The sequence below is a fragment of the Mytilus californianus genome, unplaced genomic scaffold (genome assembly GCF_021869535.1).
Source record: "Mytilus californianus isolate M0D057914Y unplaced genomic scaffold, xbMytCali1.0.p SCAF_3, whole genome shotgun sequence".
NCBI lineage: Eukaryota > Metazoa > Mollusca > Bivalvia > Mytilida > Mytilidae > Mytilus > Mytilus californianus.
In genome coordinates this window covers 89,543,600-89,567,042 of record NW_026262679.1, presented here as the reverse complement: position 1 = coordinate 89,567,042, position 23,443 = coordinate 89,543,600, and the positions used below count along the sequence as shown (strand labels likewise).

At 31.9% G+C, this 23,443-nt stretch overlaps 1 protein-coding gene across 1 annotated transcript; it reads right to left on the bottom strand.

Moving 5' to 3' along the window:
- Nucleotides 1–17,352, bottom strand: LOC127735355 (cytosolic iron-sulfur assembly component 2A-like). Its single transcript, XM_052245517.1, has 5 exons — nucleotides 17,046–17,352; nucleotides 13,156–13,317; nucleotides 11,672–11,721; nucleotides 7,085–7,130; nucleotides 1–2,052 (listed from the first exon to the last, which is right to left on the bottom strand). Exons 1-5 carry the CDS (start codon nucleotides 17,257–17,259, stop codon nucleotides 1,958–1,960), a joined length of 567 nt encoding a protein of 188 aa, XP_052101477.1. The 5' UTR covers nucleotides 17,260–17,352; the 3' UTR covers nucleotides 1–1,957.
- Between the last annotated feature and the right edge of the window lie 6,091 nt (nucleotides 17,353–23,443).

Below are 23,443 nucleotides of genomic sequence, written 5' to 3'. Positions count from 1 at the left end.
TTAATAGATCACTTTCTTTAATTTTGTATACCTATACATATAAATTAACTTTTGATAATACATTTGTTTTGTACAATACATTATTTTCATTTTTGTTTTTGTTTTATATATTGTGTATATCATTCTTGTATGAATTTCCATGTAATACAAAAAATTCAGAAACTAATAGTTAATTTTTAATAAATATATGAAATTGTCAACAGACAAAAGCTGGAATCTTATTATGAAAACTGTATTTAAAGGTGACTGTTTTTTTTTATTCATGTATTTTTCATTTTCATGTTGGTTTTTTTGTTGCTTTAATTAAAAAAAAAATAATAACTTATTGCTAGTGTAATAACTTAAAGATAATAATATAACATCATAACTTTTATTTAAAAAATCATATCATAAAAATAATTCCAATAAAACTGGAAATTAGACTTAATATTGCAAAAAGACATTTTTGTGTTGTTTTTACCATCATATAAATTGCAATGGCATAAGTTTAGAGAAAATAAAATATCGCATTTTACAGTTTGATTGCCTTATTTGTATGAAACATTTTTTCAATTTAAAATAGTTAATCTTGCATTTTTTTCCAGTGTTCAAAAATGTAACACAACGAAACATGAGTTTCTAAGTTCAAAATTTCTAACGGTGAATATGATATAATTACTTCAAACTATGTGTGGAATGGCTGAGTTTGAGAATAATAACCTCATGTTTAACTGTTTTTCACACAATTTGTTAATTTTGTTTTATTTGGAATACATCTTTTTTGTGACTAACATTCACAAATACTACTCTTTTCCTGAGCCATAATATTCATAACAGTGAAATTATAATGTAAGCCAACATATACATATTAAAATCAAAACCTTCAAATTAAGATATTACTGGTATAAATCATTAGTAAGATTTTGGAGTATGCACAGTGAAGACCTCTCACATACTGCAATAAATGCAAAATGTTCTAAAATGTTTAAATACCAGAAAATATCACATTCAATTTGCTAGAATGCAATGTAGGCATGCTTTCAAGTATTTCAAAAGGGCAAATGAAGATTGATTGTTTGATTGTTGGTGTTAAACTACTCTTTCAGCACTATTAGATATATTGACGGTTCATTTTAAATGATGAAGGAAGACAGAGGCCCTGGAGAGAACTATCAGCCTTTGGCAGGAAAATTGGCAATCATAGTCACTTAAGATCGGAGTCGAAAGCACCTGCCACATGTGGGGTTCGAACTCACAGCCTCAGTGTTGACAGGCTAGTGATACAGTAGATGAACTACTTCAACCATTCAGCCACCTTGGTCAATTAAAAAAAAAATATTCATTACTCTGAAGGACCTTTGCTTCAAATTAGTCGATTTAAGAAACCTACAAGGTAAAATTATTGTAAGCATTACAACATATCATAAGAACTAATTTATATGCATTTGACAACAATCAACAAAGTAGAAATTTACTAGTGGCAGCAGCTATCTTCAAATACAGGATTAGGATTGTACAGGAACGAAATTTTTGTTAACAATTAAAATTTTTTATATATATAAATTTTCATACATAGTTTAAAAGGATCAAACAAACAAATATATATGAATATAAAAAGATCAATAAAAAATTAAAAGAAAACACCCTAAATCATATTAACATGTAATTATAAACATAAGACACGTCTATATTATTATCTCCCTGTAAAAGTCGTTCTAAAGACTTTTTCATAACCCAGGTTTCATAAACCACTGGCTAATTGACTGAATAAATATTAATCACTATCTGGGACTTGATGATGAGAAAAGACATTGCCATTAACCATTCTGAGATCACAAAATACAAAATCACATATAATTAAATTATCAAAACTTCTATCATGAAATGCTTTGGAGAATAACAATACCCAACATCTACAACTTTTGAAGATGGCACAATTCCTGAGTAAAAAGTTCAATGAAATCATCATCTCCTGTTATCACTCATCTGCAATACATTTGTCAACCAACTGACGAAGATTTGGATTTTCCATTGCAGCAGCTATTCTCTCTTTATCATTAATCTGTTTATTAACTGAAAAAGAAAGATTTAAAACATCAAAAATGACTGTAGAATTGCAAAATAGTACTTGAGAAGTCAATTACAAAAACTAATTACAAATATTGAATATGCATATAAAAAGTTACTGTGAATCACGTTTTCTCTTGCTTACGGTAAGATGAAGTATGGTGTTATTTTGCTTCATGCACATATTTGTAAGATGTACTACCTTTGTGTAAAATATCATTGAAATCCATCAAATAATTGATAAGAATTGCCCTGAATCAGAACAAGGAAGAGGTATAAGAGACATTATTTGGCCCCTGAATTTGCAAAAATAGTAAACTTATTCAAGCCATTTGCAAGTATGTTTATTTTAATGATAAACCAATAGGTTAAGTTAATCTGGACTCTTAGGGTCAGAAAGGTCACTTTTAAATTCACTAGGATGTCATAATCATGTCAAAATTTATGTTTTTGACCTTAAATGACCATCTCCCGCATATATTTGATCAAAATATATATCAGCAACAGCTTTACCGAAAAAAAATATTTTACACACATTCAACATATTTGTTAAATACATTATGTAGCAAAATAAAGCTGTTGCTCATATCTAAATATTAATGACAAGATAGAATAAACAGCTGCGCCATGAGCGCATGATACACCCGTTGTCTTGTGTGTGAATTTTTATGCAATAAGCATAAATAGTTTCTGACATACGGCGTGACATGCGAAAACCCCCTTTTTTTTTTTACAAAAAACTCAATATCTCTAAAATAAAATTTTGAATCAAAACCAAAAAGTATACAGATCTTTAGATTAATATAACTAAGAAGTGTGTAAAATTTTAAGCAATAATCATAAATCGTTTTAGAGATACGGCGCGACATGTCAAAAACCCCTCCCCCTTTTTTTACAAAATACTCAATAACTCAAAAATAAAATTTTGAATCATCACCAAAAAGTATACAGATCTTAAGGTTAATATAACTAAGAAGTGTGTAAAGTTTTAAGCAATAATCATAAACTGTTTTTGAGATACGGCGCGACATGTGAAAAACCCCTCCCTCTTTTTTAACAAAATACTCAATATCTCTAAAATAAAATTTTGAATCATCACCAAAAAGTATACAGATCTTAAGATTAATATAACTAAGAAGTGTGTAAAGTTTTAAGCAATAATCATAAATTGTTTTTGAGATACGGCGCGACATGTGAAAAAAAACACACGCCTGTTTTAGTTACTAAGTCCCGTAACTCAAAAAGTTTTAATCTTATTTTCACCAAAAAGTATACAGATCGTTTGACCATCATAAGAAACAACTATGTTAAGTTTCATGAAATTTGGATAAGTCATTCTCAAGTTACGGTGCGACATGTTTACACCGGACAGACAGATGGACAGACAGACAGACAGACGGACAGACAGACGGACGGACAGACGGACGGACGCCGGACATTTGTATAATCCCGTCAAAAATTTGACGGGCGTATAAAAATGAGGCTGTTTTGGCTGTTTAGCACTAAAGTTTAGAAGTTTGAAGCCAATATGAAAGACAAAATTACAAAATATAAATGTTGAAGTCAGGCAGATTGACATCTTATAAACATCTGAATGATGTTATTTGGTGAATTTATAATACTTTTTGATTTTTGAATTCAAGGGGCCAAAAAAATTGCCTTATAATACCCTTCCCATTGTCAGCCTAATCAAGAAATAGGAAAACAAGTAAATTGTTTTATACCCATTTCAATATATTATTCTTTTTTTGTTTTAAGTTTCAATTTGATATTTTGGATGCTCTGACACAAACATTTCCAAATATAAATACGATTAAGGAATAGAAAAGTTGATTCCTATATACCATCCCAAACTGGATTTATAGTCTTTCTTAAAAGTACACGCATTTTTATTAATGTTTCACTTACTGTGGCTTGTAAAAATAAATATGGAAAAAGAGCATGCATATTATTTATAATGTTGCACTAACTGTGTACTTGTAAAGATAAATATGGAAATTCAGAACATTATGTAAAGTAATAAGCCCCACAGATCTTGAGGATCAATATGCAATTTCTTTATTACCAACAAAGAATTTCCCTGAAGTTCAGTGAAGTCAACTATTATTTGTTTTCACCAGGGGAGGTGTAATCTTGACAAAAAGTACTTTCCTACAAGTCTTGGGGGTAATGTTTTAACAACAACAATTCAGGTTATCTTTCTGATAGCTTTATCATGTTTATATCTCCTTCAAAACTCTTCAGCTAAAGCCGGAACAATTTTGTACCCCCAATGCAGACAAAATTTCAAGGCATATACCTTGACAATGTTTGCTATTCCAGTTCATTAGGAATGTTATTGGTGCATGTACAAGAATTCCAAATATGTATCTATGAATGTCATTTGAAACTATCTGAATTCATTACCATTTGAATGTGACGTCAAACACTGATAAAAGTATTTCTACTGATAACAAAGAAATTTATACGTAAAGACATGCCTTTAATGAGGCTAAAATATAGATTATCAATATGCACATATTTGCACTTTTTGTGACTGCAAGGGTTTATCTGGGTAGTTATTATTACACAAAAATGTGGTTGTTTTTGGAATTCTGCATAATTTTGAAATTGTTCTAATCAAGAGAGTTTTTTTTTACTGCAGAATGCAAGAAAGGTTTTTAAACATCTACTGAAAGCAAAACACTGACTTTGATATGAAGCATTATAAAAATATATTAATCATAATTGGAATCAATTTGTGCATCATCCATAGTTCAAGACAAGGACCTAACAATGAATTAATTTACTTTATGATTGTAGGCTAACATTCTTCTTTTTATATTTTTAGTAATGGTGTTCCCTATTTTGATTGTCAGAATTTCTTAAATTTTCATGTATATATAGTAAAGGTTAAGTTCTACCACTTTCTTGTTGATATTTTTTTTCAGTTTTCAGATTCTTTTAAAAATATCTTATGTCAGTTTTGTTTTCAATTGACTTTTTCTGTTTCCATGTTTCCTTTACAAAATATACTACAGTTTAATGTCGAAAGCAAATGTATACACTGGAAATGCATATGTGCAACTATGCACATTCAACCTTGTACAGAGAAAAAAAACTATGGTACCCCCATCAAACATTTTATCAATGAATGTACTGCTGAAATCATTTCAAAGTTTGAATAGAAGAAAATGATATCTCTGAAATGATAACAAACTGATAAAGTTATCGAAGGACATGAGCATGCAAATATTTGTCCAGACTTAAATTACAAATAAATAACAGCATGATATCAAATAAATAATCATTTCAGTTCAAATAGCATCAATTCCTCAAACTCTCATCATTTTTTACCTTATTTTCATAAATGCAATATACATTAAAAATAAACTTATTAACTTTCTTGATAATTGAGTAGCAAAGCCAATTTTGAAATCTTATTCTTTACAGTTTAGTTTATTGTTATTTGAGGCTATCTCCTTACCAAATAATATCTGGTATATCCTATCAAGAAATCTTTTAGATTTCCAAGTTTTAATGGATAATATTACAAGACTAAAAGCTCTAAAGAGCCTGTGTAGCTCACCTATGTGTATCTTCAACAAGGGACACTCTCAAACATTATAGACTAAAATATAATCCATGACTTTTTGTTGATCTTGTACTGCTGATCTTTTATGTCATTTGAACTTCTATCTAACTATTACTGTTTCCAAGATAATAGGCAAAAACACAAAAAATTGTTAGAAAATCATCACTTAAGGGCAATAACTCCTATAAGAAGTCATTTTTCATTTTTGTATATTGGTGATCATTTTTGCTGTTAATGGTTTCTTGCTATCTAATTTAGTTTTTGAGATAAAAGGTGTAAAAACATGGAAATTAATCAAAATTTGTCTTTTAAGGCCAGTAACTTCTATAAGGTGTCATTTGACAATTTTGTTGGAAATAGGGAGCTTTGATATTTTGAGCATTTTTGCCCATGTCAGATTTTTTCATCTATTATGGTTTTCAATAGGTAAGACAACTTATGCATTTTACCCTAATGTTCTATTTCAAGACATATACCTGTTCAGGTAACAGGTAACCTTTTTTGTACCAGACATCGAAAAAAAAAATTCTAAAACTTTACTGGTTTGCATTTAATATATTTCGTAAAAATGATTAAGCCTATCAGAATATGTATTAAAATATGATTTTATGATATATTTAAAAAGGTATTAAAATAGAAAAGTGAAAAATTCGACAGATCCATGTTGTTTGAACTGGTACACTTGTGCACATGTGTGAGATTTAATTATGCATCAGAATTCTTCAAAAATGCTAAAGATATTACTGATTACCTTTATCTTACGTTCATTTCAAGTATTTCTTGAAGAAATAACCTGGAAAGAACTAGTTTAACTCAATTGTGCTTTAAAAACATACATGGATTTTTACGTATCCATCTCTAGTCCGTGTTTTACCATTGTCAAATCAACATCTGGTATAAGGTAAATGTGCTTTTTAAAAAATAAAGTAAAGTTTCTGACAGCAGGATTTTGCATTAATAAAGAGCAGATGTTAGTACCCTGATGTTGCATATTTCGAATGATGCACTATCAATATAACAGTTTCCGTCAGAACATCAAATTTATACCGAAAGTCTGAAGATAAATATCATATTTTATGTCAATCTTTGTTATGATGCCCAAACTATAACCCTGATTGCCTTTTGATACTTAGTGTTACAGGATTAAAATCAGAATAAAAAAAAATGTCCTGCTGACGCAGATATATATTTTTTGAAATCCCTGGTCTACTGTTTCATTTGAGAACAACAAAAATAGTCCTTTTGTAATTTATTTGATGTGTAATTTGTGCAATTTTCTTGCTTTTAATTTTCAGATCTCTGATTTGATTCATTCTTATACCTCATTAACACAAAACTGGTAATTACAAAACATTGAATGTTCATTATAATGTAAACAATTATCTCCCCTTGAAATTGTATCGACTCTAAACTTTGGCCAATTGAATGGCTATGTCATCATTGTCTTAAGGACAAAATACTTACTTTCCTCAGCTGTTGAGTGTGTCCCTTCTTTAATATAAATATCCACCTATTAAAATATTATATAAAATTATGTCTTAGAAATAGAATGGTCCACAATTATAACTGAACATTTAGTAAAAACAGGGGTTGAAAATCAAATGTACAAATTTAAAGTAATGGTCTTTTTATGATGCTTAATAACCCTCTATAATTATATCATCTGTAAATATTCCTTTTTCCTTGCATAAAATCAAAAAAATCTATTTTCCTATCAGAACTCAGCAAATATTTTCATTAAACTTTTTATAAGACCTGCTAAATTAAAAAAGGAAAGGTCTTTATCAAAATTTAAAAAAAAGTAACATTTGAATACAAATTCTGGTAAATATTTGTTTCACAGATTATAATTGCTTTTTTTTGCATGTGTATCCATTCCTCCTATGAATTTAATCAACTACACATACATTGTAGTACATATAGAAGACATTAACGTCCAGAAACATTAGACAGATATTGTTACAGACTTTTGCAAGAATATGTTGGCCTTAAACTCAAACTAAAAAAATGTTCACCAATTGTTTTTTTCTTGCTTTAATTATGATTAATTAAAATTCTTAACAAAAGATAAACATTTGTATAGAATGCACATAAATTCAGTGAAAAAGCTAGTCAAAATGGGTTGCTGAATCAATTGTGTTGTACATGTATACAAAATATAAAGTTTGGTTGATAAAGTGAAGTTGTGGTTGAAAAAAATATCCCAAACACAATGTTGCCAGGCTGAACAGCTTTTTCAACTAGGAATCAAGTATAGAATGGGTCAGTGATACATCAAAAACAAATTGGGTGATCCTAAGATTATCATAAATCAATTAACGGCAATCTATATTGAACCATCTAATAAATTTTATGCCAAATTTGGTTTTGTAATGATGATTTTAAACAATTCTGAAATAATAGTATACACCTATTGACTGGTTACGAGGGTAATAGCAAGTTTGTTGTCCCTGAGATACAAACTATTGCTCGAGGCAAAGCCGAGGGCAATTGTTAGTATCGAAGGGACAACAAACTTGCTATTACACTCATAACCAGTCATTAAGTGTTTTATTATACCGAACAAAACAACTTTCTAAAAAAATAAAGACTACATACACCACTTCGAAAAAAATAAATAGTCACTTAAACATGCACAAATTGAACTATCAGGTTTTGTTTTTTTTTGCACGTGTGGTATTTGTCAATATTTTATTTACTGTAATCAAGACTAGGAATCCTTGTGTAAAAATCCCCGTGCATATAACAAACGCTGGCTAAAATACATTACCGTACACCAAAGCAATCCCAGATTATGAAGACGACGACAGACCCATACCATACATTTGTTATGTTTTAGTTCTTAAAATATGTCACGTAGATTTTCTTTTTCTTTTTAATTGCTTCTGGTAAGTAATATATTAATTTGAAATTAGACGACAGACACATATAGATTATACCGTTTACGATATTTCAGAGTTTAACGTTGCCAAGCGCACAAATCCAAGCAGAATAGTCAATGACGTCATTGTTGTCCAATGAAAAATTAGTATGAAAAAGTACGGGAGATGTGTTTATTAAACTATTGACCGGGGTTATAGTCTTTGAAACTATTGACTGGCAAATAGTCTGTGGAATGAAATAGCACAAATATTTCATTCTTTGTTATATAGAAAAAATATACTGAGGTATAATAATTTTTATTATACTTCACGTAAAAATGCAATATTTTGATTGGCTTATACGAGGGTGTTAATTTCTTCTATTCTATGGTAAATACTCTATTACCCTTCACGGAGACGCTTGATCAAGTGTGCGCTTTATTAAATACGACTCTATCCTATGGCAAATACTCTATTACCCTTCACGGAGACGCTTGATCAAGTGTGCGCTTTATTAAATGAGGATGGTTGTTATGTACAAGACGTCATAGTTTATTACTTTGAATTTGAAATTTAATCGACAGAAATAACAGGACATTCAGTATAATAAATTAAATAACACATATCTGAGAGGGTGATAGAGCAGATTGTTACCCCTCGAAAAGACATTGTCAACCTTGGCTTCGCCTCAGTTGACAATGTTTTCTCGGGGTAACAATCTGCTCTATCACCCTCTCAGCTATGTGTTATTTATATAATAGATCATTTAACATGCATCTATTTCAAGAATATTAGTTTAATAGTATTTCGAAAATAAAAACGATATTAGTTTATTCTTTTTTTATTTCTAGCTCAAATTTGGCATGCCACAACACAAAATCTTCTAAAAATCAGTGACATTATCAAATCATAACTATAAAGTGACTGTGAATGCATCATGCCAAATGTATAAGAAATCCTTTTGAAAAAAATGCAAAGCTAGATTTGTTTTTTCCTAACAGGGGCGTAGCTGGACTTAAATAAAGTGCAATCATAACTATCGTTTTTTTTTTTGACCATTTTATGCAGAAAATGATAACTTTTTTCGGGCATTTTCCCGGTATGCCATGCTTATGAAATTCACATCACAATCACGCCCAAACTCCTTTTTTGTGAATATTTGTGGACTTTATAGTGATTCGGCAAGGGAGGAGGCTATGTATCGCTCAAAGTCCCCAGCTGGTCCAGGGTAGCACCCTAGTCGGGGATCAAGGGCAGCACCGTAGACGGTGGTCCAGGGAAGCGAATCCCCATGAAGCTCCGGGCATATGAGTAATTACAGTGACTGCTTTGAACATGAAAAATACCCTATCTGTTTCTTACTATACCATATTTTCATTAAACGATAGTAAAAGTCTAGTGAGTTCCGTAATTTGCTGCTTATATTATTAACATGGTTATTTTCAAATATAATTTTTTTTTTATAAACTGGGAAGATCAGGAAGAGTCGACAACCGAAGCGTTAATCTATGGACAATTGACAAACCTGGGAACAGATAAGACACAAAAGGAGAAACAAAAAAATTCAACATTGAAAACTAAATACAGATGAAAAACACGGACCCAGAAAACAATGTGGCGACTTCCGGTGCTCCAAAAGGGTAAGCAGTTCTGCTTCTGGCAAGACACCCGTAGTGTGTCTCACGAAGGTCATTTTCAAATCAAAGGAGAGGTTTCTACGACAACGGTAGAAGGTCATTTGGGACACAGATACCCTAGGTGAATCAATAGTCTTTTGGACGAACGGACAATGGGAATACGAAATCTAACGGCCACTTTTAAGTCTTGACTTATAAGTAAGGGATATAAATCTAAGATGTTTTCAAGGTGATTGTATTGAGTCTGTATTATTAAATGTTAATACTGCATGTAAGACTTAAAGTATAGTTAATATCGAAAGTCCATATATCTATTTTTTGCCAAGGCAAATGATCGCAAAACTCTCTCGGTGTTAATATCCATTTCTTTGTGAACATGTATGAGCGCCAACGAAGATAGTCTGTCCTGTACCATGGTTGAACGGAGATACGTTTTCGGTCGCCTTAATGCACTAAATGACCGTTCAGTAGTTGATGTAGTAACTGGCATTGTAATTAGAATTGAGAAGATTGCTAATATTGAAGGATATATAGTTCCTTATTAGTCACTGCTACAGACGACATCAAAGATTTGGGCTTTAAACACCGCCCGACACGATAATCTGTAAAGACTAAAGACTTTACGTCAATTCAATTTCAGAATTATTTTTTTTTTGGTGAAAAAAATGTGCAAGCAAATGATTTTTTGCGTAAAGGCAGCTACGCGCCTGCCTAAACATAATATAATTTTGTAAACAGAGTTATCTCCCTTTAAGGTAGAATTTCTATTGATTTCAGTTTAACCAACAAATTGTCTTAATTTACATATGCTTAATCTAATTTATGTATGTTCTGTTCCTGATCTACTCCTGTTAATAACAATAGTTAAAGGTTATTAAGATGTAAGATACTTTATGATGTGATTTGTTTTCTTCAGTGCCCATATGCATTTTCATCATTGTCATTGCTCATTTAATCTATTTAAACTGTCAGTTTATGTTATTGTCATTTGTTAATTATTCTTTTAAAAGATCTTTTGCTACTATGTCCACTGATATCTGGGTTAGAATTAAATAGGTTAAAGTACTATTCAGCCCTTGGTGTACTTGTTTGTTTAGTGCACAAGACATAAGAAACAAGTAAACAGCTCATTACCAGTATTTTTTTGGTACAGACAGTTTCATTGAAGATGGATAGAAATGAGAAACATTCAATTGAACTATTTTCAATTTGTACAAAACATTTTTCAATTTACCTGCAACAAAACCTGTCTTCCAGATTTCAATTAAAAAAAAAACAAAATAACATAAGATATTAGGCCAGAAATTAATATTTTTCATTGACTCTTATTAGTCTTATTTAACTTTTTTAAACACATAAATAACTGAGCAGGTATTTTTTCTTGTTAATAATGTATTTCATTTTTTAAATGGAATAAAATAATCAAAAATTTCTTTCATGGTAATTTAATTTTCAAATTAGGGGTAGACGTAATTGCAGGATTGACAAAGATAAAAATCTAGTGTGTCTGTCATAAAATTTTCAAGAGGGATTGTTAACTGAAACATACATACTTTATGTCTTTCAGGCAAACATGTCTCCAACTTGCTTCGTAAACAAAGACCTGCAACAGAAAACACTTGGAGATTATATTCAGGTATGGTTATTTACATGCAGCCTGCTAAAAATTAGGCACATTTCATTTCATTAAGAACCATCCATCAGTAACTGTAAGTACTCTCAGATCTGTACTTCTGGTCTTTTGTGTTTTTGTTAAGATTTGTGTGTGCTTTGTATTGATCTAATGAGTTAAGCCTTTCTCAACTGATTTTTAAAGTTTGTTCTTATGTTATAATATTACACCATTGTCCCAGGTATGGGGGAGGGATAAGCGCCAGCAAACATGTTTAACTCAGCCATATTCTGTATGTGACATTCCTAAGTCAGGAGACTGTAATTCAGTGGATGTTCTTTGTTACTGTATATCATATTTGTTTTTCATTTATTGTTTTAATTTGTACCTAAATCAGGCCCTTAGTTTTTTTGTTTGATTGATTTACATTAATACTTTTTTCTTCAAATTTTGTAAATAAATATATCCTGTCCAAAAAATGGATTTTGCAATAAGTAAAAAATATAAAAATATGGTCACATTACTCGTTTTTCGACCTACTTGTATCGGGCCTCTTTTTGGCTGTGTGGGATATTGAAATTGGCAGCCACATCCCTTCAGAATGGGGATGTTAAATTTTATGCCCCTTTTAAAGAGAGTGCCCTATCTGAACATAAAAAATGCTTGCAACAATTCTTTGAAGAATCCACAGGTGGCCTGTTGCATGGCTTAATTTCTGTCCCTATCCAATATACCCTCAATTTCAAGTGACATTCCTAATTTCCTGCCCCTCAACCTGGTTGACCATCTATTGCAGGACCTACCTATTGTATTTATTGTTAATTTGTTATCAACATTCCATTGGGTGCAAAAAACAAGAATCAATTCAATCAATACAATGTAGGTCAAATGTCTTTGCATTATTTTAGAAATATATTATTAGGTAAAATTTTAATTTGAATACCAGAGTATTGCTGATACATGTATAACAAAAATGGAAGGTTTAAAATTTGACAGAGATGAATGAAAATAATTCAAATGACAAAATATTAATTACTGAGTAAAAACTGAAGAAACTGAAGTCCTTTTATACATACAATTACATACATGTATATATATAAACATGACTTATAAAGTCTTATATTCTTGTCACTGCATGCATTTTCTTTATTTGTCAGTTTTATTCCTTCCAACAAAATTCAACAGACAACATACAAACAACTCTCATACATGACTGCTTACTATAAATACATGTATGTAAAGCCTTGTTATGTTTTGCATACTTTTCTGTTTCTGCTTCTTTTACTTTGACAGAAAAATTGATATAGAATATTATCCTTCGTAATGTGTAATGAGGAATAGAACTACATGTACCAACATGAGAAGGTACATGTACATGCAGACATCTTTTATGAATTTTCAGTCATTTTATATTTGAATAATCACCTATCAATGATGCCAGTGAGCAGTGAGGCACAGTTGGAGTAAATATAAGTCTGACCCATAATTCCTCTTCATGTCGGTAAACACATACATCTTCTTCATTTACCACTTCTAAATCTTCTAAAGTCTGTGGCTTCTCTGGATCTATAATACCTCGGATGAGATCTGACATAGAAAACAAATATAGGCCTGAAACAGTTTTAAAATTTAGTCTACATGTACAGTGCAACTTTTCTGAACCCAGAAAAAGCTGATGCCATCATGGGTGATTAATCATTCATTTTAACGTTGATTATGTACATGTATCATTCCACAATGTAATAATAGGTCCTTCACATAATTTTTCAGATTTTGAGTGGAATTTTTTGGTCCCTATTTTCTATTTTTAGTAAAGCTGGTGGCTATGTATAAAAAGCTGATGGTTCATTATCTAATAAGGGATTTAAGGAGCCTACAATTTCTCACATTTTTTTTATCCCACAAATTCGTAAATCTACTTACCAATAAAATGCTCCGCTGGGGCGCAGCTTGATACGACCACAGAGGTCGAACCCTGAACAGTTGGGGCAAGTATGGACACAACATTCAAGCTTGATACAGCTCTGAATTTGGATTGTGATTAAATATTTGACACAGCATAGGTTTCTGACACAGAATGAATGTGGTCTAAGAAAATTTTAATTTACCTGTTCAAACCATATCATTATTCTTTGCTTTTATATATAAATCAGAAATAACCAATTTAAAATGGAAAATTTTAAAGAAAAAAAAAATCTCCCCCCCCCCCCCCCCAAATTTTTTGAACCCCCTTATGATTCATCACCCCAAAACTCAATAACAACCTTCCCTTTGTGGTATGGTACCTTGCAGTACAATTTCAGAGAGATCCATACACTTGAACACAAGTTATTGTCTGGAAACTAGAAAAATGCTTGTTTTTTGGCACCTTTTTGGCCCCAAATTCCTAAACGTTTCGGGCAATTACCCCCAAACTCAAACCCAGCTCTCCCTTTGTGATATGGAACCTTGTAGTACAATTTCATAAAGATCCATACACTTACACACAAGTTATTGTCCTGAGACTAGAAAATGCTTGTTTTTTGCCCCCTAATTCCTAAAATTTTGAGGCAATTACCCCCAAAATCAATCCCAGCCTTCCCTTAGTGGTATGGTACCTTGCAGTACAATTTCAGAGAGATCCATACACTTGAACACAAGTTATTGTCTGGAAACTAGAAAAATGCTTATTTTTGGCCCCTTTTTCCTAAATGTTTTGGGCAATTACCCCCAAACTCAATTCCAGCTTTCCCTTTGTGATATGGAACCTTGAAGTACAATTTCAGAAAGATCCATACACTTACAAACAAGTTATTGTCATGAAACTAGAAAAATGCTTGTTTTTGCCCCTTTTTCCTAAAATTTTGAGGCAATTACCCCCAAAATCAATCCCAGCATTCCCTTTGTAATATGGAACCTTGTGGTACAATGTCAGAGAGATCCATACACTAACACACAAGTTATGTCTGGAAGTTACAAAAATGCTTATTTTTGGCCCCTAATTCCTTAAATGTTGGTACCATAACCCCCAAAATCAATCCCATACCTTTTGTGGTATTGAACCTTATGGTAAAATTTCATAGAGATCCATTCACTTAAACTAAAGTTAGAGTGCGGAAACCAATGTGTCTTCGGACGACGACGACGCCAGCGTCATACCAATATACAACCGCAAATTTTTTTGCGGTGTATAAAAAGTATGATGGTAAGTAAAACAAGCATGCCAAAAAGCTTTGGGAGATCATCAAGTAGCAATTGCCTTATATTATGTATTAACAATTGGGTCTTTTATCATGTTTATGATGTTTAGTTTTCCAATTTTTTAATAAAGATGGCAGTAATTAGGAGAATGGGGTCATCAACCACAATTCCTGTTACAATGTAGAATCACAACTGTATCATTAATATAAAGTTCATTACTTTATTAATGTTTAAAACAAGATAGTTTGTTACTTCAACTTTTTTAAACACATAGCTTTCTTTATCAAAAACAATTATGGGACTATTAAAATTGGATTGAAGAGGGAGTTGGACCTTTTAAAAATTAACGAATTTTTATTCATGAAAATATAAATATTTTGATACATGTATATATGCAGGGCTCGACAATAACGCTTGTCCGATTGTCCGGTACCAGAGGAAAAAAAGGTCGGACAAGTAAAAGCCATATCAAGCTTGTCCGATGGGACAAGTAAAATCATTCTGTAGAAATTAAGTTATTGTTAAATCCATCTTTGATGATCAAAGTAAGAAACAATAAAACGAAAAAAGAAGATAAAAACAAATATTTATTTGGCATGTTTACATGCGATCGATAATTTAAAACTGGTTCTTTGTCATATACTTTATAAGGATAAAAGGATAAAAGGAATATTCTCTTACCAATCAGAATCAGCAATGTGCTATCTTTGTAAGGTAACAAGACAGTTCGGCACGGAAACGAATCGAATCGGCTCCATGTTTAATAGACAGTTCGGTACTGTTGGAGACATTTCGGGACCAATACAAACAAGGACCTTGTTTTTCCTACGCTTTTCTGTTGCTTTATAATAAATATTTGATAAATTTTATTTAATAAAAATATTTGAAAAATAGAAATGAAGAAATTATTGACCATATATCAGAAAATCATATTTGATCATATTTAGACAAACAACATTTAATTGTGTTATCAACATAAAAGACCAGGATACAAACCAAATGAGTGTAGACTGACAGGCCTACCAGACTGATGTACAGAGTCTGATGAGAGACTTTGACATTGATGAAAACTAGAACCTAATTAAGTCCTGTGACATGACTAGATTCAGTTGTTCTCGACTCATATTTTTGAAAAGGATATCAAGAGATATTAATCAAATTCTGCTCTATTGTTTTAATTCATTTTCTTCATTGAATCAACCTAAAATACAAAAAAGGTTAATATAAAGGTTTTTTTTTGGACAAGTTAAAATTCCATTCGGACAAGTAAGTTTTGGTATGTACTTGTCCTATTGGGCAAGTTGAAAAAAAATGTTATTGTAGAGGCCTGATATGTTTCGGACCATATGAGTATTTAGACCATACGCATAATGTCATAAATTAAGAAGATTTAAAAATGAAATTTGACTTACCAGTACAAAATGTATATAATCATTTGATAATAATTGTTAAATGATTAATGATTAATGAAATAAATTAAATATTTTACTCAAGAGTTAAAATAATTATAGTAAAAGCATATTTGCATGGTGACGGGTCATGATTGACTTTTCCTCACGAAACACAATATGTTGACACCGAAAATAACTTAAACTATCTAAATGAACCGTTTAACAAGAAATTAACTGTTCTTCGCATATGCAGTTATGTCATTGAACTCTTTTTTATTTTGTTATTTTTGTGTTTCAATTTAATTTTAGCAAATTAAAACTTCTTAAATATTTCAACCTAGCTAGTCCAAATAATTATGACGTCTTGAAATGCTTTTTAAATTTTTTGTTTTGATGCCTTCCTGCAAAGGCTTCAATCAAAAAAATAAAATAGCCTTCTGTATCTGTATCGTTACTCCGAAGGTACCAATTCTGGCTTTAACTTGACGGGCGAGAGAGCACCTATTGACGGCCTTGGAGAGCTGTTTTGAAGCTCTCAACTGACTTGGCGCACACTATATCTTCTTCCAGTTGGTGCCAATGAATCACAGTCTTAACGAAGAATGAGTTCTTAAATTACCTTTCAAGACGTCATACATTTGTAATTATTTGGACTAACTGATACCAAGATTTTACAAGTTTAAAAAGGAGCCCGGGTCAACGAGTACATGAACTAGCATATGCCCTCCAAGTTATAGAATTTACCAAATATGGTTTCCTGAAGTTGTTTACATTCTTGGTCGATAACTGGTAACACCGGTAAGCATTTTGTTTTCCCAGTATCATTAGAAGATGCAACGTCTGGTTTGTCGTCCTTATTTTCTAAGCCAATGGACAGTTCTTGTGAACTTTGAACAGTTTCATAAGAATGCGGTGTAGCTTTCACAACATTCTGTAACAATGATTTGATTGCATTCATCGAAAACAAGACGTAAAATACTGCTATCAGTTTAGACTTTTCTAATTTGACATTTTTAGACGAAAACGGATGTAGTACTTATGTTTCCTCCTTTTGGGAGAGCAACTTTTGATACACACAAGGAACGTTTTAAAGTTCTAAAAACAAAGCACAGCAACGTTCTTGGCCGTTCTTAATATACAAATAAAATAGTTCAACCTGAAATCATTCTTATTTAGTGTAAACAATATTTTTTTTCAAAAGTGCACGAATTACAATTATACAATAGAAATACAGGGGTTCGGAAACAAGAAGAACTTATTAAAATCCGTCTCCCTTAACAATGTGATAACCCGGCTTTGGAAGTGTAAAGAAACCCGCCTATAATTTTCAACTTACATTACATGTTTATTCTGTGGTTTGCCCGTTACTCAGAAGTCAGTTTGATCGAAAGATGTGATCAACTCATACACCTTATATAGATATAAGAAGATGTGGTATGAGTGCCAATGTCGATGAGACAACTCTCCATCCAAGTCAAAATTTATAAAAGCAAACCATTATAGGTCACAGTACGGTCTTCAACACGGAGCCTTGGCTCACACCGAACAGCAAGCTATAAAGGGCCCCAAAAAATTACTAGTGTAAAACCATTCAAACGGGAAAACCAACGGTCTAATCTATATAAAAAACGAGAAACGAGAAACACTTATGAACCACATCAACAAACGACAACTACTGAACATCAGATTCCTGACTTAGGACAGGTGCAAAAAAATGCAGCGGGTTTAAACGTTTTAATGGTACCAAACCTTCACCCTTTTTCTTATCGCTATTTATCCGCCATTACTGGACATCACACAGGTTTCCGTCAAATTTTGACGTCATAATACCAAATGTCTGACGCCACAATGGAAAAGTGATTGTTGTATGACGTCAAAAGTTCGAGCGGGACAGATTCTCGGGTCAAGCGGGATTAGCGATAAGGTGTATTTCCATGTCTTAGCTATGAATATGATATGTATATGTTCCACAAAATTTGATCAAATTTCATGATAAACCAAATCCCCCTCAGGTTTCCAAAAATAAAACTTTGTACAACTTCAAACATATTTCGTTTTCCTCATCACTAAGGAGTTCGCATATGTTTGTATATTAACATTTCTTGTTAGTGTTGAAATGGTGTGTTCCCTTGTGAGTCTAAAATTATGACATTCTACCGGTTAGTGTTTGCTGCTCTCAATTTGTCCACATATACAGATGCCGGAATGAGCAATATTTTTCTGGAAAAGTAGTTCATCTAAGCCATCATTTAATCAAACAATAACAGTACTGGCCGATATCCTTTTAAGATCTTGATCATTTGGCATATTACTTGTATTCCTTTTCATTATGTTCTAAGCAAGATGATTTATTTCTAGTTCTTACAAGGCCCGCAGCTTAGCTGCTATAAGTAGAGGGTATGGATGCGGTTTACAGAATAGAATGCCAAAAAAAAAATAATGAATAGAGAAAAATGAGCAAAACAAATAAAGAATAGAAAATAATTGGGTGCTGAAGTATATAAAGAATAACTGTGGAAAATAAAAGAATTAGGTAAAACAATACTGATTACAGAAATGAACAATGTACAGAATAAGTAGAGGGCTATACCTTCATCACCGCGCAGCGCTCAGAACCAAAGCTGGGGCAGCTAAACAGAGATAATTAAGTGGAGATCTGTATCCTCACTTCTTACACTCCGAGCCAAAACGTTGCGACAGCCAGAGAAGAATGTATACGTAGTGCGTTGAATCTTTATCTCTAACGCTCAGAATCAAAAGTGCGACAATCAGAGATGGATAAATACGTGGACAGTTGGTCCTTCATCATCAGCGCACAGAATCAAAAGCTGCGACAGTCAGAGAGGGATAAAATATATATTGAATTTACAACACGAAACTTTCATTTTTACCATTACAATGACATGTTTATGATTTATAATAATAAAAAAAGGATATGTGGTATCCATGATCCATCCATGACACAAAATCAACATATGCACAGCAAAAAACACAAAAAGCAAATGAACAACGCTTTTATTGCTGTTCTTTATCTCAAAGTCAAAGTGCGGTCTTCAACACGGAGCAAACAAACTCTCACCTCACTGCAAGTTTAATACGACCCCTAGAACCGCTTTGTCGTATGTCTTTATGAGAAATTTCCCCTTCAAATTTGTTTTGGGGCAAATATGAATACTGCTATAAAAAAAACTTATTGACATGGTCTTTACTTGAAATTGAATTGCCAAAAAATCTTAGCACGTAACATGAATAAATTGAAAGTCAGAATCGAAAAAACCAATTAGCAACATTTAACGAAGGACATTGGTCTATTCCTTGACATGTCTACAGGTCAAATATATAGCCAGTTATCGTCTACGTTCATTTCTACAATGGGATAGATGCTTCATTTAGAATTGCACAAAGACAATAGCGAGCTGCATGCCTTACCTGTCGACACGACCCTATGGTATCAATAAATTATGTTCTCCTGCGGAAATATGAAATTTGATAAAAAAAAAAACAACCAAAAAAAAACAACTGACGAAGGCTATTTGTTCAGTTGAAATATTTGTCAACACGATTTTATAGCATCCTCTTCGGATATTACCATCTTGTATTAGTATCGTTGTTCAAATTTTAAGACTTTGATATTTTTTCTCATCAGTATCGCCTATTTTAGACTATCCGATACATATTACATTTGCTGGTTGGTCTTTTTCTATAGATTTCTATATAGACACAATATAGCAGACAATGGGACAAAAATTCAGTTCTTACTATTTTGTGATTTTTTTTCTTTCGGAAACCTATATTTCATTATGCACATCTTGGCTGCTTGTCTATTATCCTTAATTGCTGTAGTTCTACCTCAGTTAGATTTGACTATGGCTTGGCCTGAGATATTATAATATTTGTGGTTAACTAGTACCATTCTGGTAAGTAGTATTCTCTAAGCCAACACAGCTATACGTGTTGTAAAGTGATTTAAAGAATGGGGAATTCTACAGACCACAAATCACAGGCATAATTAACTCAATACTATACACAATACTTAGTTTTGATGTATACAAAATCACCCCCAACATCTCATATGTTAGAGAGAAAATATGTATAATCTATAGGCAAGGTATATATAAAACTATTCTCCAACGCATATGGATAGCAAGTGTAGATCCAGGATTTCAGGTGAAGGAGGCGCGACCATAATAAATCCACAGAGCGTAGCGAGTCAAAATTTAATTTCTTTATTTTTCTTATGCACGAATTTTTTTTAATTTATGATTCTAGGGGAGCCTCTTAGACTTTATTTTCCAACATTCATACCCCCATTTATTACCTCGCCAATAAGATCACCTATCGTCTAAAATCTTATATAATCATATGAACTGATGTTAGTTAAAAAATCAATGAAAAAATGTTGGATATCATCAAATTGAAAATTCCGAACGATTACAACGATCTTTTATTTATTTCCGAATAGTTATATCTTAAATGTTTTCCATTCCTTAGCAATATTGGTGTTAATGGCAGATATTTGATATAAAAAATAAGATGTGGTATGATTGCCAATGAGACAACTATCCACCAAAGTTAAAATGAAGTGGATGTAAGCAATTATAGGCAACCGTACGGCCTTCGACAATGAGAAAAACCCATACCATATAGTCGGCTATAAAAGGCCCCGACATGAAAAATATTCTGTGACAGATTTACTCACAATTTTATAAGACTCTTTTCAGAATTAAAAGAGTCGAAATATTGTATAGACATATGTCTATTGGTTAAATCCGTATGTTGTAATTTTAAACACCATCTACAATAGAAGAAGTATTCTATAAATTTAACAACAAAATCTTTTCATCATATACTATTTACTACATAACATGAACTTTCTTCTGGAGTAATGGGTGGGTGGGTGGGAAACGATACTGTACTGTCGGAAAGGCGAACCTCGAATGACAAATCTCTAAAACCTATACTATAATTTAGCCTTTGAATTCTTGCGTGAAATTATCCAGATTTGTATTACCTGAACAGGTAATAACTGGCGTTAACTGAGTGCAGATAAAAAGTCCAACGACCTTTCAATGTTAATGCCAGGTCAGGTCAAATAGGGTGTTTTTTTAATACAAAACTAAAGCTATTAAAACGTTCTAAGTCAGCAGAATCCATAAGCCTCGATATGTACCGTGAAAATAGGATCAAAACCACATTATAGACAATTGTATTTTTTCATGTTTTTCATACAATACGTATATACAGCAAAAACGAATCCGGTGACCCCCTTATATTTTCTTATTGTCAAAACGATAATGTTAACAGCAATAACATATAAATTACGAAGAATTCCAATTTAAATTGAAAAAAATGCACATTTTTCGATGTTTTTTACATACATTCTATACATTTATAGAGCTTTATCACATTTTCAATTGACTGTATCATTGCAAAGTATAAACGCTATAGGAATATTTTTTTCGACATTCAGATGCAGTTTAAACAATAACTACATTACTGTTCATATACCAACATATAGGTACCCAGGTAGCTATACGCTGGTATTTGTACTGTAATGTTGTTTTTCTTAGACAATGAACAGAGAACCAGGCCAAGTGTACCTATATCCAGTGGATATGATACACAGGGTTAACGAGATTTAAATGCATACATAATTTCATCAAAATCCGAAGTATCACCCAATTACATAGACTATGCCTTAAATGAACTGGACCAGGTCTTCCAGGTCAATTCATTTGGGATCGGTGTCATAATCGAAACATATAGTAAAACTTGGCATCCTTGAAATTAACTCCTAGGTTATCTTTAAGAGATAAAGACAGCCAGTCCATATAAAATGAAAAGCAGAGTTAAGTACAATAGTAAGGTACAAGATCAGTGTCTTCTTACGACAGGATTTGTAATACCAAAACATGGGTGAGTGTACATTTACTTCAAATAATCAATACACTGCAAGGTAAAAAAAAACAAAAAACAAAAATTATAAAATATCACAACAAATACAATTATGATTTGTTTATTCATAATTATAGTTTCTTTGGTTTCTTGAAAACACGTCTTCCAATACACGTAAGTGAATTAAAAGGAATTAATTGATTGTCCCTTTCTCAAATCAAATATTTCAATTATAATCAGGACGAAACATTTAACTTGGAAAGGGCCACTTATGGGACTCTGAAAGAGTTCTTGAAAGAATGTTTTAGTCGTAATTCCTACAGTCGTAGAGTCCTCATGTTTCGTAGTTTGCCTCTGTCGTTTGATTTACTATAAGAAGCATTGTTCCTGATTACCCGATTATTTTTTTTCTTCAGAATTTTGAATGATTATTTAAATACTTCACAAAATCCTTTTTTTTTTTGCCGCCTCACATTCACGTTTAAGAGTTATGATCCTTGATTTTCTAGATCTGTTTCTGAACATGTTTTAGAAGGGAAGGTGGGTAAATACGATGTCGATCCTCGATAATACTAGTGTTACGTTGTTTAGCTCTTTTCCAATAAATGCCCAACATTTTACCTTTTAATAGGAATACTTTACACCTTTTGCTTGCTGGTAATTTTGAGTCTTTGTGAAGCTTCCACCAAAAAGGGAGTTGCCATAAATGGCGGACACAGTTACCATTGTGGAGATGAAGATGCCCTTACTAATATCCACTGGTGGTAAGTGACTTTTAGTGTTTGAGAAAAGTTCCGATATTTTTTTCTATATTATGTTTAAAATATCTTAATTGTTATTCTAATGTCTCGAGCAGTATTAAAATGACAACTGTTAAGATGCAAATGCCAAGGTGGATCTCCAATAAATCTAAGGGAAATTCTACACTTACAGTTACTGTAGTTTGTATGTAAGACCCCACCCAATATAAGAAAAATATAAGAAAATAAATTATTGAGAAAAGCACCAGATTGAATATAATTTGCAATATCAAAAAGTTAAGGGATTAAAATATATTGGGTATTGGAAAACAATAATAGTTTTGCCTGATTTTCTAGAATATTCCACTGGTTTTTAAATTATTTTGGAATACATTGTTTCACTTGAAATGAACAATACTTATACTTTATGTTAAACAGTTTTTTAATTGTTGGTTAATACGAATTTAACCCAATGGCAGTAACACTTTTTAAAATGTCACCCTCTTG

Excerpts from the sequence above, each read along its gene's own strand:
- LOC127735355 (XM_052245517.1), bottom strand. The coding sequence starts at position 17,259 with ATGAATGCAATCAAATCATTGTTACAGAATGTTGTGAAAGCTACACCG. Across the intron at positions 13,318-17,045 it reads ACTTCAGGAAACCATATTTG|ATCTCATCCGAGGTATTATA; the intron begins GTAAATTCTATA and ends TTTCTATGTCAG. Across the intron at positions 2,053-7,084 it reads ACACTCAACAGCTGAGGAAA|TTAATAAACAGATTAATGAT; the intron begins GTAAGTATTTTG and ends TTTCTTTTTCAG.